Source organism: Nuphar pumila, chromosome 5 (assembly GCF_984573655.1).
Source record: "Nuphar pumila chromosome 5, dmNupPumi1.hap1.1, whole genome shotgun sequence".
NCBI lineage: Eukaryota > Viridiplantae > Streptophyta > Magnoliopsida > Nymphaeales > Nymphaeaceae > Nuphar > Nuphar pumila.
Window position 1 is genome coordinate 12,666,543 of NC_143253.1, and position 16,242 is coordinate 12,682,784.

At 35.4% G+C, this 16,242-nt stretch overlaps 1 protein-coding gene across 2 annotated transcripts in view; it reads left to right on the forward strand.

Moving 5' to 3' along the window:
- LOC149836823 (uncharacterized) overlaps positions 1-16,026 on the forward strand; it is a 32,808-nt gene extending 16,782 nt beyond the window's left edge. For both annotated transcript variants that reach the window (XM_090005597.1, XM_090005596.1), the window contains exons 8-10: positions 15,004-15,117; positions 15,200-15,239; positions 15,621-16,026. In XM_090005597.1, coding sequence (XP_089861723.1) covers positions 15,004-15,117; positions 15,200-15,239; positions 15,621-15,776 — 310 coding nt within the window. In that variant the 3' untranslated portion in view covers positions 15,777-16,026. The remainder of the gene's footprint in view (positions 1-15,003; positions 15,118-15,199; positions 15,240-15,620) is intronic.
- Positions 16,027-16,242: the final 216 nt, after the last annotated feature.

Sequence of the window (16,242 nt, forward strand, 5' to 3'; positions counted from 1 at the left end):
TGACCATCATTACAACATCAATATATATATATATATATATATATATATATATATATATATATATATATATATATATATATATATATATATATATATATATATATGAGTGTCCTTAACACATACCAATGCCAAGCTTGAACATTGTTATCATATAGGAACTGTTATGTGTTGATAGATTGAAAAACAAAACAAAAAATATACCCCTTGGAAGTCGTGTCCTGCACAACAATCAGACAAGAAAGAAAAGGAGAAGAAAAAAACCCAAGGAAAATAGGAAAGGTGTCTTACCCTTCCCTAGGGTGACGTCCCATCATTTATAGTAATAGCTATGTTGACTAATTACAATATTACCCTTTGGTACAAGAAGAAAATACAAAGGAATCATACTGCAATGAAACTAGCAGAAGCACCAACAATGCAAAACACTCTTTAGATAAGGAGCCAAGAACACAAGCACTTAAAGTGCATACGTAACCTACTAAGGGGTAAAGTGCCTAAACGGCAAAAGCAAATATTATTGAAGAAGAAGAGAAGTGGGTTGAAAACCCATAGCATTACAAGAGGGAAAGCCCTCTATTTATAGAGGATCAAATGCAAGAGAAAGGGACCACAAGGGGGCTCCCTTCTAGTCGTTGGGAGCCCCAACGGTCCGTTGGGGCCCCAACGACTAGATGGGTGGGGCCCCTTGTGGTCCTACAATAATGAAAAGAAAAAAAGAAAAAAAGGAAAAATAAAAAGAAAGAAAAAATGAAAAAAGTAAAAAGTAAAAAGTACATGGATTTTACCAAAATACCCCTATCGGGTTTTGGGTGTACAGAAAAAGAAAAAAAAATCACGTATATATATATATACATATATGTATATATATACTTGTATCTATATACTTGTATATATATATATAAGTATATGTATAGATATATATTTATATATACATATTTTAACACGCCTCCTCAAACTTTACGGGGAGAAGACCGAAAGTTTGCTAAAAAGAAACAAAAAACGCGGAGTTGGAAGCGCTTTGGTGAAGAAGTCAGCCAGTTGATATTCTGAAGTAACATATGGTAATGTGATAGTTCCTCTGAGATATTCGTCTCAAACATAATGGCAATTCATTTCAATATGCTTGGTCCACTCGTGAAATGTATGATTGCTTGCAATGTAGATCGCGCTTTTGTTATCACAACACATCTTGGTGGAAGATGTAATGACAACGCCCATGTCACAGAGGAGACTTCTAAGCCATACGATTTTCATAGTTGTCATTGTCATGGCCCGATATTTAGCTTCAGTGAATGATAGTGAAACCTTTTGCTGCTTCTTACATCTCCAAGAAATGAGAGATTCACCTAAAAAAATGCAAAACTCAGTAGTTAAGATTCGATCATTGGGATTTCCTCCCCAGTCAGTATCAGTAAAAGCAGTTAATTCAAGAGATGAAGAGGAGGATAAGAAAAGCTCTTTGGAGACGGTATTCTTGATGTATCGCACAATTCGCATCACGGCCGCCATGTGAACTGTAGTTGGCGCATGCTGAAACTGGCTTGCAGCATGAACCGCATGAGCTATATCAGGATGGGTGATGGATAAGTAAGTAAGGGATTCAATCAATTGACGATAGGGGTGGGGTCCTCAAGTAGAACGCCATCCTCAAGCCTCAACTTTGCATTAATAACTTCAGGAGTTTCAACTTTCTTTTCATCAGATACTCCTGACTTGGTACAAATGTCCTGACTTGGTACAAATGTCTGCTGCTAATTTTATTTGAGATAGAATATATCCTCGTGGAGAGTATGCCACTTCAATACCTAAAAAATATCTCAAAAATCCAAGGTCAGACATATCAAAAGTTTTCTTTAATATGGACTTAACATCATTTATTCCCTTTTTGTCACTACCAATGATGATCATATCATCAACATACAAAAGTAGAATAACAATGGAGTCGCCTGTTTTCTTAACAAAAAGAGCAGTGTCAGTATAACAAGAAATAAATCTCAAATTGATTAATACATTACTAAACTTGTCATACCAAGCTTTAGGAGCTTGCTTAAAGCCATATAAAGCCTTTTTTAATTTCAAAATTTTACCATTTAAATTCATGCCAGGAGGTGGTTCCATATATACTTCTTCACTCAGATTTTCATTTAAAAAGGCATTCTTAACGTCAAGTTGAAAAATAGGTCATTTTTTAATAGAAGTTATTGCAATAAGGGCTCAAATACTAGTCATTCGAGCAACAGGGGCAAAAGTCTCATCATAATCCACCTCATATTCTTGGGTATATCCTTTGGCTACTAATCGAGCCTTAAATCTTTCTAAAGAACCATCACTCTTAGTTTTTATTTTGAAAACCCATCTACATCCAATGGGTTTCTTGTCATTAGGAAAATCAATGATTTTCCAAGTTTGTGCCTTTTTAAGTGTCTTAAGTTCAAGTTTCATTGCTTCATTCCAATGAGCATATTGTTTAGCATCGCTATAATGAGATGGTTCATTGAATGAGTGAAGAGCTAACAAACAGGCTCAAAAATTTGGAGAAAAAGAATCATAAGATACAAATTTATTAGGTATTTTAGAAATACGATTTGATCTTCTTTGAGAGGATTCTTCTATCGACTCGTTTTGAGAGAATTTTTCAAGGGCACAAGTGGATTACTTTCATTCCTTCTAGAATAAACTTGTGTGTGACTTGGTATATTTTCTTGTAGGTCATGTTGCCCATCATCTGGAGGTTCAAAATGATCCTCGATGAGAGTTTCACAAGATTCAATAGTTTCAACATGATCATTTATATTTTTTCCTTGAGGTAACTGTTAAAATGTATCATTCGACAATTGTAATATTATATATATTTTATATATATAAAGGATAATACATATTCATATATGGTATATATGCATATGTATTATCCTAATTATATATATTTATCTATTTATAGGCATAGGGGTAGTTTAGACATTTCACAGTTTTTACGCATATTCCATTTGGAATATGTTTGTAATTTTATTTTTAATTTTCTTTTTTATTTTTCCCTTTTTTGTGGTTTGCGCCACCTAGGGAGGCTCCCCAAAGAGTCGTTGGGGAGCCCCCAACGGTCACAAATGTGACCGTTGGGGGCTCCCAACGACTCCTTTGGGAGCCCCTTGGTGGCCCCTCTCTTGTGTTATAAATAGGGGTCTCCCCCTTTGTATTCTTTACTCTCCTTAGAGGAGCTTATGCTCCATTGTATGGGGTTTATACCCCCTTCTTCCTTCTTCTTCAATAATATTCAACTTATGACTTTATGTCATATTTTTGCCCCTTGTGTGGGTTTATGTGTTAGCACATTATGTGCTTGTGTTGTTCCCTTTAATGGGTTTATTCGCACTTCATGTGCATGTGTATGGGTTCTTTATTGAACCTAATGTATTCAAAGCCACTTTCTAACATGGTATCAGAGCCAAGTTGAGATTGAGTTGCTCTTTGGTGCATCGGGAAGCGTGGTATTCAAGAAATTTTTAAAGAAAAATGGTGAAGTATTTATTTCTCTCTCTTTTCTTTCTTAAAGTTATTAGGTATGCATTCTATTTCCTTAAGTATTGTATGAAGAATTTAATGTGTTTTTTTTATGTGTACTCTTTGTCATTATGTCTTTTTATAAAAATTTGAGTTACTTGATACTCTATTGAATCTTTTTCGTATACATACTTTTTCGTATGTTTTTCTTTGAAAATTTTGAAAATGATAACTTGTTTGGCGAAAAAAATTAGATATATGATTGCTCAAAACTTAATGGGTCGGTAAAGATTTATGACCGTTGGAGCCTTGAATTTATATTTTAAATCTAACTTTGTTTATAAGAATACCTTTTATATATGGTAAGTCTTTAAAGAAAGGTATGTTAAGATTAAAATGTTTGTGAGATGTAGTTTTTCGAAAAATGCTAAATTCCTTAATAAGTTTTGATTCACTTACCCAATGTGTCCTTTTTATATGAGCAACATTTAATTAAGAAAGTTTTTTTTTATATAATTCCGGTTGAATTAAGTTTTAAAATAGTCTTATGGAATATGGTGATTTTCTTTGCATCTTTATACTCTTAAAAAAATTTTCAATTTGATTTAAAGAGCTTGTCTCATTATAAAATTTATGGTCTTCACTAATGTTTGTTGCGTACTTATTACATTAGGAGTTCGTAATAATCTATTAAGTCATGTTTTTTGATAAAACTTAAAAGCTTTTGAATTTTTCCTCAATAAATGTTTAATTTTATAGATTTATGCCATAGTACAATCTTACTTTATCATAAGGTTTTTTTAACAAATCTATTATTCTTCTTTGTTGGAATTTCTCTCACTTTAGTGGAGTTTCCCCCTTTTTTAGGAATTTTGTGTGTTTTGAGCTCTCTTTAAGGAGCCTTTCGGTCCTTATAATCTTCTTGTGAGTATATACTCTTTTATGAATATTTCATGGTTGTTGTGAGAAGATTGTTTGTGAGTATCTTTTTCCTTGCATAATATCCTTCAACGATTCATTAATACTTGTAACCCTTTGTGGATCTTTTGAGATTGGTTGTGAGCATCATTTTTTAAGTTACAATAGTGAATTTCATAAGATTTTTCAAACTTCACCATCTTTATGAATGTCTATATTGGCCTAAGTTTGTTATTTGCTTATTCAAGATTATTGTTATTTAAAAATCTTGCATTGCATAAAAGTGCATCTATTATCATTTGGTGTGCATTTAATTGCACTTTATATCTATCATAGTTGAGGCTTGTTTTTGACTATTTGATTATTCCAAATCGGTTCTTACGCATGATGTTGCTTAATATTTCATAATTGTGTTAGTTGCATAATAAGTCTTTTTTGTATAAATGACTTCTTTTTAGGATTAAGCATAATTCATGTTTATGCAAAATTGTTGTTATAAAGCATATTATTGTGATGGATTATATTGGACCTTTGATTCAATTTTTAATCAGTCATCTTTTCTTTGAAAAATGATTCATAAAGTGTTTATTGCCTTTTTGTGGCATTTATATTTGTCCATCACATGTTTCTTTAATGCATCATTGTTTTGGCCTTATTATTGTTTTATTAGAGATGTTTGTTGAGGTGAGTTATGGGCACCTCGTGTTATATCATTTTAGATTGTCCAAATTGCCATATTATAGATGGTGGTTGAGGTGAGTTATGGGCACCTTGGGACTCTAGAATGATTTGGTATATGATCTCTAATTATGAGTGTGACACTCGTTGTTATGTCTTTTTAGATTGTCCACTTACCATATTATAGATGGGGGTTGAGGTGAGTTATGGGCACCTTGGGACTCTAGAATGATTTAGTATATGAGTGTGTCACTAGTTTGATGTTGGCCATTGATCTTATGGATGCTCTTATTTATATATAAATGTGATGGATATATGATGTTTGAAACCTTAAAATGTTTTAAGGTATATTGAAATCAAGGTTTTAGGGATTATTGCCCAACCTTCCATTGTTTATGAAAATTATGAGTGCATTTGCACATTTGTGATTTTGTGCTTTTGTGCACAAGTGTTCCATATGTTCTTGGTGTGCGTATGTTCACACATTTATTTTCAAGAATATTTAACTATCGGTTATTGTATCTTGTTGAAGATACTTTTACATAGTTTATTCCAAAATGTTGTTTTTATGGGTATTCTTTTTTGAAGAATATTGTTTTATTGATTCAAGGTTTGATTTATATATATGTTTGTCATTACAAGTTTGATTACCTCAAAAGTCTTCTCCTTTTATGCCCCTTATCTAAGTGTCATCATATGTAGACAAGAATTTTATTACACCTTCGTGTGTTGGTAGCCCTTTGTTGGCTTTTGCTCTCTTGGTCTAGTAGCTGAACATACTTGTCTTGAGTGTTATTTTATGTAGACAAGGCACGTTGATTCACACCATGGTGTGTGATTTTAGTCCATGTTGGCGTTTGTGTCATTGCTCTAGTCGCTGAGATGTATGCCCATGGTTGGCTTATTTCACTCATTTCAAGTGTCATCTTATGTAGACAAGAGATGTATTGTGTTTTAACCCATGGTTGGCTTGTTACTCTTGTTCTAGTAGCTGAACATATTTGGTTTTGAGTGTATTTTTACGTAGACAAGCGATGCTTTTGGTCCATGTTGGCGTGTATTCTCTTGTTCTTGTCGTAGATGCACTCATTTCAAGTATTATTATATGTAGACAAGAGATTCTTTTGCACACCTTTTTGTGTGTCTTTGGCCTTTAATGGCATTATATTTATATTCTTAATCTAGTAGCTTATACACTTGATTTATGGGTTTTGGAGGACTAATGAGGTAGTTGTTTGTAATGGATGAACTATTGTTGAAATTTGCAAAATTTTATTCATGACTTGTGTTTTAAAGATATTCAAGTGAATCATATTTTTGATATGCATATTTTAAAATCAAGTTGATTTTTTGGCATTTAATCTATATACTAAGTGCTAATGGTATTTTGGCCACTTTTGTATGCAAAATGTGTCCTTTTTTGTCAATTGAGTGAGATTTTCCTAAATGGGTAAGATTCTCTACTCAAATAACACTATTCGTTTTGCCTCGTAAATGGATTTAAAACCTTGTGAACTCTTGTGTTTATTTTTTGTCTAATGTATGCTTGGAGACTTCGTTTCTCTTGTTTGGCACTTCATTATATGTTTGAAGCATGTTCATTAATGATTCATTTACGTATTAATTCATTTCATGATAATATATGCATATGCTCTTTATGGCCTTTTAGGATCTCATTCAATAAAGTATATGTTGCTTATGCCTCTTCGTAGGATTATTGTGGTGTCCCTTAGTGGGCTATTTTGTTATTCTCCCATTATGGGGTTGTGTTTGTACCTTATGAATGCATTATGCATTCTTGCAATATGTTTCTGCTCACTCTTTAAACATGATATATGATTTTGAAAACTTGGTTTAGGAAGAGGGAGTCTCACCTAGTAACATTTAAAAGTGGGGTTAATACGAGTCAAATAGATTTTTTCCTACTTAGAAAGAGAGATAGGGGTTGTTGCATCGATTGTAAGGTTATACCAGGAGAAAGTGTAGCTACACAACATAGAGTCTTAATTTTAGATCTTAGAATTAGACAATGCCGCAAAAGGGATAGACATAGAATAGATCCTAGAATTAAGTGGTGGGCACTGAAAGGAGCTAAACAAGGAATGTTTGTAGAGCAGGTAGTTAAGGAAGTTGATTGGTGTCTCGAGGAGGATTCAGAATCAATGTGGAATAAGATAGCGGGTGGTATGAGAAAAGTAGCTAAGGAGGTATTGGGTGAGTCTAAAGGCGGTGCACCACTAGGTAAGGATACATCATGGTGGAACGAGGATGTCAAATTAGCTATTAAGGTTAAAAGAGAGTGTTATAGAAATCTAAGTAAGAGTCGTGATAATGAGAATTTGGAGAAGTATATGATAGCAAAGAAGGAAGCTAAAAAAGTTGTTCGAAACGCGAGGGCTAAGGTATATAAGGAGGTTTATGACAAGTTGGATACCAAAGAAGGCGAGAAGGATATTTATAGGCTTGCAAAGATGAGAGATAGGAAATCGAAGGATTTGGGTATGGTTAGATGTATCAAAGATGAAACGCAAAGGGTTTTAGTCAAAGATGAGGAGATTAAGGAGAGATGGAAAGATTATTTTGATAAGCTATTTAATGATAGTCATGCTCAAGATCTTGGAGACTTCTCCATTCCTTTTCATGAGATAAATCGTGACTTCATGCGCAAGATTCAAAAGAAAGAAATTGCAGAGGCTTTGAAGAAAATGAAATCAAGAAGGGCAGTTGGCCCAGATGGTATACCTATCGAGGCTTGGAAATGCTTGGGAGAGAAAGGTTTAGAATGGTTGACAAATCTTTTTAACTTGATTTGGCGAACAAATAAGATGCCTAATGAGTGGAGGAAGAGTACTTTGGTGCCTTTATATAAGAATAAGGGTGATATACAAGATTGCACAAACTATCGTGGTATAAAACTCATGAGTCATACTATGAAACTTTGGGAGAGGGTGATTGAGTCTAGGTTGAGGAAGGTTGTCATGATATCGGAGAATCAATTTGGTTTTATGCCTGGAAGATCAACTATGGAAGCTATACATCTTCTTAGACAACTTATTGAAAGATATAGAGAGAGGAACAAAGATTTGCATATGGTTTTTATTGATTTAGAGAAGGCATACGATAGAGTACCTAGGGACGTTCTCTGGTGGACAATGATGAAGAAAGGTGTTTCTCTCAAGTACATTAGTATAATTAAAGATATGTATGAAGGAGTAGTAACCAATGTCCGCACTTGTGGAGGGGTGACAACCAATTTTCCGATAACGGTTGGGTTACATCAAGGATCTGCTTTAAGCCCTTTCCTATTTGCGATAGTGATGGATGAGCTTACGAGATCAATTCAAGAAAATGTACCGTGGTGTATGTTGTTTGCTGATGATATTGTTTTGATTGATGAGTCTAGAGCTGGGGTTAATGCTAAGTTAGAATTATGGAGACAGACATTGGAAGCTAGAGGTTTTAAGTTGAGTAAGAGTAAGACTGAATATATGGAATGTCGGTTTAGTAAGCAACGAAGTAGTGATGGGAGTGTAGTGAAGCTTGGTGAGCAAGATATACCGGTGAATGATTATTTCAAATATTTGGGATCCATCATTCAAAAGTATGGAGAAATTGATGGAGATGTAAATCATAGGATAAAGGTTGGGTGGATGAAATGGAAAAGTGCTACTGGAGTGTTGTGCGATCGTAGAATGCCATTGCGGTTGAAGGGAAAGTTTTATAGGACGACTATTAGACCCGCTTTACTTTATGGTACGGAATGTTGGGCTGCCAAGAGACATCATATTCAAAAAATGAGTGTAGCTGAGATGCGGATGCTTAGATGGATGTGTGGAAATACAATAAAAGATAAGATTCGGAACGAAGAGATACGTAAGAAGGTAGGTGTTGCACCCATTGAAAATAAGATGCGAGAGAATCGTTTACGGTGGTTTGGACATATTCGGCGAAGGCCTAATGATGCTCCAGTTAGAAGGTTGGAGAAATGGGAAAATATATTAGTTAAAAGAGGTCGGGGTAGACCTAGGAAGACTTGGATGGAGATGATAGGAAAGGATATGAATGCTTTGAACCTCATCGAGGACATGGCGTTGGATAGAAATGATTGGAGGAAAAGGATTCATGTGGAAGACCCAAAATGAATTTCTTTTTTGGTTCATATCGCTGACCCCAATTGTTTTGGGATGAAGGCGTAGTTGTTGTTGTTGTTGGTTTTCTAAATTTTATTTTCATGCTAAAGTAATTATCCTATTATGCATAAATTTTGCACCTTGTTAGGAATGTTCCTTTTTGAGTAAAGTGCAAAGATATTTTTTACTTGTTCTTTGTTGTTGTTCCTCGGGATCTTGAAGATAAGAGGAAAAGAAGTACCTTGGATAGATCATGGAAGGTGCTCATCGTTAAAGACATTGGAGGGAGACATTTACAATGGCATTCGTCCTGAAGGCTATTGAAGCCTTGAGATTCTTCCTCTTGCTTTCTTCAATCTTTTCGTTCCCCCACGCAAAGCTTGAGGGGGGGTGTTAAAATGTATCATTCGACAATTGTAATATTATATATATTTTATATATATAAAGGATAATACATATTCATATATGGTATATATGCATATGTATTATCCTAATTATATATATATAATATATATTTATCTATTTATAGGCATAGGGGTAGTTTAGACATTTCACAATTTTTACGCATATTCCATTTGAAATATGTTTGTAATTTTATTTTTAATTTTCTTTTTTATTTTTCCTTTTTTTGTGGTTTGCGCCACCTAGGGAGGCTCCCCAAAGAGTCGTTGGGGGCTCCCAACGACTCCTTTGGGAGCCCCCTTGGTGGCCCCTCTCTTGTGTTATAAATAGGGGTCTCCCCCTTTGTATTCTTTACTCTCCTTAGAGGAGCTTATGCTCCATTGTATGGGGTTTATACCCCCTTCTTCTTCAATAATATTCAACTTATGACTTTATGTCATATTTTTGCCCCTTGTGTGGGTTTATGTGTTAGCACATTATGTGCTTATGTTGTTCCCTTTAATGGGTTTATTCGCACTTCATGTGCATGTGTATGGGTTCTTTATTGAACCTAATGTATTCAAAGCCACTTTCTAACAGTAACAAGTCAAATAAAAAGGAATAATCAACATTTTCATTTAGGTTATGCGAAAAACCATTTTCTTCTTCTAAGAAAGTGACATCTTTTGATATATAAAGTTTGTTGTTTAACAGGTCAAAACATCGGTAGCCTTTTTGTTTTTCGCCATATCCTAAGAAAATACATTCAATTGCCCTTGAAGAAAGTTTATCGTTTTTGTGAGTTAGGACAAAACATTTACATCAAAAAATTCTTAGTCTTTTATAATCATGAGACATATTATAAAGTTTTTCAAACGAGAAAGATTTTTCAAAGAGGATGAAGGGGTTCTATTGATTAAATATGTTGAGGTTAGAACCGCTTCGGCCCAAAAATATTTTGGAATGTTCTTGGAAACTAATAAAGTTCTTGTGGTCTCTATTACGTGTCTATGCTTTCTTTCCGCAAGGCCATTTTGTTGCGGGGTGTTTGGACAAGAACGTTGATGACAAATTTTGTTTTCTTTTAAGTAGTTTTGAAAGTCATTGGACATATATTCGCCTCCCGAATCGGATGTAAGAATGGATAGGTTTCCTAAAAATTGATTTTTAACCATTGCATGAAATTCTTTGAAAAAAGAGAAAACCTCAGATTTGCAATTTATGAAGTAAATCCACGTAAATCGAGTGAAGTCGTCAACAAAAACTACGTAATATGAAAAACCTCCTTTGGATACAACAGGGGAGGGTCCCTATACATCAGAATGAACAAGCTCAAATGGCCTACTGAGAACATAATTTTTTTGAGGAAATGGAATAGCTTTAGATTTCCCAAAAATGCAATCTTTACAAGTCATGTGTTTGTCTTTACAAGTCTCTTATGCCAAACTTCAATACTTTTGTCATTTACAAAATTACAAAATGACTTGGATGGAGGAGTCAAAAAAATTATAAAATAAAGATCGCCCCTCCTATGGCCTTGCCCAATCAGCTTCCCTGGTTGGAGATCCTGCACGGTGCAATCTTTAGGTGAGAAAGAGACTTGTCATCCATGATCGGTAATTTGGGAAACGTAAAAAAGGTTTAGGTTAACTTTTGGAACAACTCTTACTTTGGGAACAAAAAAGTTTTGAGAGGATTTTAAATCAAGTGTTTCAATACTTTCAATTTTCAAAGATATCCCATCGACCGTTGACACATAAGAAGATATGGGTTCGGAAAAAACATTAGAAAGAAAGGTTTTATGAGATGTCATATGAAAAGAAGCACCAGAGTCTAGTATCCACATACCTGGAGGTGATGAAGAATAGGCTATGGCGGCTCCTGATGTTGATGGTGAGGAAGCCTTGAGAAGATGTTGGAGAACTTCGGAAATATGGCTAAGAGTTTCTTTGATATCTCTTCCATTGGCATTTTCTTCTTCCTTCTTTGGAGAATTTTCTCCAACCGCGACCACCTTTCCTTTGAGCTTTGGACAAACCGGCTTAATATGCCCCGGTTCATTACAATAGTGACAAATCACTCCCTTTTTATACCCATTGTTTTTGGAAAAATAGGGAGGTCTATATGTTATTACATTTGAGCCGGGCCTAGTAACGGCCAAAATTTCATCACTCTTAATACTTATGCCAAGACGAGTTTCCTTTTGGCATACTTCGGCAAGAGCATCTTCAATAGGTAAGGTTTTACTTATATAAAGAAGAGATGCCCTAACTTGTTCAAATTCCGGCCGAAGCCCATGAAGAATTTGAAAGAAATGCTCCTTTTCAATTTGTTCTCTCTTAGCTCAATATCTTTCGGAACCACCCACTTGGGCTCAAGAAGAGCAAGTTCATCCCAAAGAGGGGTTAAAGCACTAAAGTAATCGCTGACACTCATATCCGCTTGTCTAGTAGATCTAATTTTTTCTTGACAAAAAATTGTCTAGCTAGATCTTTTTGGGTATACATACCCTTAAGAAAGAACCATGCCTCATTGGCTCTTCTAAACTTAGCAATGTTGGCACAATTCTTGAGGTCAACATTGTTCATGAACCATGTCAAGATTTTGGCATGGTTACTTTCCCAATCCTCTACTTTGGATTGGTGATCATTGATAGCTTTGATGCGCTCATCGCCATCTAAAGCTTTTTCAACCCCACCTTCAATTTTAGTGAGCACAAGAGAAGGTTCGGGAGTAGTTCCCATAACAAAACCCCAAAGTTTCTTACATCTTAGGTGGTTTTCCATAGCGGAGGGCCACGTAAGATAATTAGATCCATTGAGCTTAAAAGAGAGCTTCACTTTTGATTCGCGATCCATGGATGCCAAGAATAACCTTTGGTATCTTCAAAAGATTGAGAGGCATGCTTCCCAATGCACCTACAAGAAGAGAGACAAGATCACCAACTAGAAGGCTCTGATACCATGTAATGAAACTAGCGGAAGCACCAACAGTGCAAAGCACTCTTTAGATAAGAAGCCAAGAACACAAGCACTTAAAGTGCATACGTAACCCACTAAGGGGTAAAGTGCCTAAACGGCAAAAGCAAATATTATTGAAGAAGAGAAGTGGGTTGAAAACCCATAGCATTACAAGAGGGAAAGCCCTCTATTTATAGAGGATCAAATGCAAGAGAAAGGGACCACAAGGGGGCTCCCTTCTAGTCGTTGGGAGCCCCAACGGTCCGTTGGGGCCCCAATGACTAGATGGGTGGGGCCCCTTGTGGTCCTACAACAAACAACAGCAACAACAACAACTACGCCTTCATCCCAAAACAATTGGGGTCGGCGATATGAACCAACAAAGAAAATCATTCTGGGTCTTCCACATGAATCCTTCTCCTCCAATCATTTCTATCCAATGCCATGTCCTCGGTGAGGTTCAAAGCATTCATATCCTTTCCTATCATCTCCATCCAAGTCTTCCTAGTCCTACCCCGACCTCTTTTAACTAATATATTTTCCCATTTCTCTATCCTTCTAACTGGAGCACCATTAGGCCTTCGCCAAATATGTCCAAACCATTGTAAACGATTCTCTCTCATCTTATTTTCAATAGGTGCAACGCCTACCTTCTTACGTATCTCCTCTTCCGAATCTTATCTTTTATTGTATTTTCACACATCCATCTAAGCATACGCATCTCAGCTACACTCATTTTTTTGAATATGATGTCTCTTGGCAGCCCAACATGGGTGGGGCCCCTTGTGGTCCTACAATAATGAAAATAAAAAAAGGAAAAAAGGAAAAATAAAAAGAAAGAAAAAATGAAAAACCTAAAAAGTAAAAAGTACATGGATTTTACCAAAATACCCCTATCAGGTTTTTGGGTGTACAGAAAAAAAGAAAAAAAGAAATAACGTATATATATACATATATGTATATATATACTTATATATATATATACATATGCATATATATAAGTATATGTATAGATATATATTTATATATACATATTTTAACATCATACATGGTGAATTGTTTTGGATTTGGATGTGGATCCAACCCGATTCACGAGTTGCAGTCTTAACATATGGAACATCATTGACCATAGGTGGACTGGGCAGCTTCATCAACATCTTCATGCTGCAGCATATTATTTAAATTCTGCATTTAGATATTCCTCTACGTTTAAGATGGACAATAAAGTCATCGAGGGTCGATGATAGAGAAATCCAATGGATTCTTCATCATTATATACCAAGCTTTTTAGCTGAAACTGGCCTGATGGGAACCAACTACGGACCTATCCTAGTAACTAGGTGAAAAGGCAAGGTATGATAACTAGCTGTCAGCTGGGATACAAACTCAGAGCCCAGATTTAACCTGAATTTCAATTAAGTCTGACCCACTCATCTGTACATTTTTAAGGCATTGTCAATTTTACTGGACTTGGACACAGACTCATCCATACCAGACCTGTAACTGAACTTGGTAGTAGTGTCTCTCAAGGTTGGACTCTGTCCCTGGCTTGGACCTATCAGGGTAATCCTGAACTTTGCTGCACAGTCCAGTTGTTGTCTCCATCTTTGAAGCAGTGTCACCAATATCGCCGATATTTTGAAAATATTGCAATATTTTTGGCAATTTCACGTCAGCTGATAATATCGGCAAAATATCACGAAATTTTCAAAATATCTCCAGAAATAAAAATATTGTGATATTATCATGATATTTAAAAAAAATCTTATTTTTATATATTTAAGCCCAATTTTTGTATTTTTTGTTTCTCTTTATGTTTAAAAAACTTTTTACACTTATTTTCTTATATTTTTTCAAGAAAAATGATACAAAACCTATTATTTTTTTATCTTCATTATTTTTTTAAAAGTCCCAAGATTTTGCTGAAAAAAACCCACTTATTGAAAATCTCTCCGGGAAATTACCTTGAATGATACAGGTGACTATGCTTTGAGGTGTCTTGACAGTGATGATCTCCCTGATGATGACTAGGGAAAATATGGGCAGGTGGCAATGAATGAACAGCAGTTTTTTATCTTTTCTCTTTTTTTCTTTCTTTTTCGTTTCTTGTACTTTCTTTTCTCCTTTTACTTTCCTTTTCGTTCTTTTCTATCTCCTTTGTTACTTGTTTACTTTTGCCTCTCCTTAATTCTTAAGTTTTTGCTATTTCACAAAGCTCATTGTTTTCAGTTAACAAGCTTTAGTATAATAAAAGTTAACTGAAAATGTCAGGAAACATGGAGTTTGAATTTGATGTGTGTGTCATATTTGTTGTGTTTAATTTTGTTCTATTTTCTTGGGTCATCCTTTAACTCATCCATCTCTGTAGTTAGTTGTTAGGCTCATCTATCTATTTAGTTTCTTGCGAAGGTTTACGATTTACAGGACTGCTTGATTAACAGGAGATACTTGGATGTTCTATGCCTTTGGGTGGAGTCAAACACCACAACACTCAGCATCTTGAGTTCAAATGTAGAGATTGGGCTGGGATTTCTTCTCATTATTGCACTTTTTTCGTCAGTCCTCTGCCCCCTTGTTCTATAATGCAGTTCTTGCTTTATTTTTTGCCGATATCTGAACTTTTATGTGCATTGTCAGGTGGGAACGTAATATCATACAGGTGTTCATGTATTGGCAGGTACGATACATACTGCTTTCACACAAACTCTGATAATGTTGCTATATCTTTTCTACGCCATGCAAGTGCGGTGGAGTATGTCTCTTCTCAAGGTTTTAAGCCACTCCATAGCTATGCTGGAGCATATACCCAGTGCCGGGTTCATGCCCCACTTTCATATAGTAACTTAGGATTTTCTTCTTCTTTATAACAAAGCACCCACCGGGATCGAACCCTAATTTTCCCCTTCTTATAGTGGTAAAGCCGTGGATAGTGGAGCCGCTCAACAGTGCCCTAGGATTTTAGTACTGATTAATATTCTTGTGGGTTTTAAACTTTAAAGCATTATAATGTCCTTTGTCATTTCAATAATTGTCATCATTGATTTTTTCCTCATTGTAGCTCTTGAGGCTCATGTACCATGCTCCTGCAACTGCTGGCTATCATCAGAGTGTATGGGCTAAGCTTGGTCGAACTGTCAACCTCTTTAGCAACCGCTATGCCCCATTTCTGAAGACTCCTATTGCAGCAGCACAACGGTGGTGGTTCAGGCAATGAGTTGTTTTTTCCTTTTTTCTGTCATTTACTTTTCTAGACCTTTAGGAAAAGAAACTCATTTTTTGCTTTTTATCTTTCTATAAAGGTGGTTTAGAGAACACTGAATTTTGTAATTGTTAAAAGACCCACGATCTGACTTTTTTTTTCAGTACTTTCATCTGTTGTCCTAGTTGGTTTTCCATTCTGGTCCAGGTCGGCTGCTTGTTATTTATTGTTAAATAAATATTTCTACACGCTTTTGCTTTTCTTCTTTCACACCCACTAAGGATTAAAGCAGTCCACTGTCGGCACACATTGTCTCATTGAACATTAAGCGTATACATCTCTTCCTTCACTGCTCTGCTTGACACCTGAGAATGGCAACACAGTTGCCTTCTTATCAGACTCCATCGAGTGTGTACCCAGAAGCCGTTTCTACAAACGTATTGCATCGATCTGGGTCCATTGGGCCGTTCTTTGCAGTCCT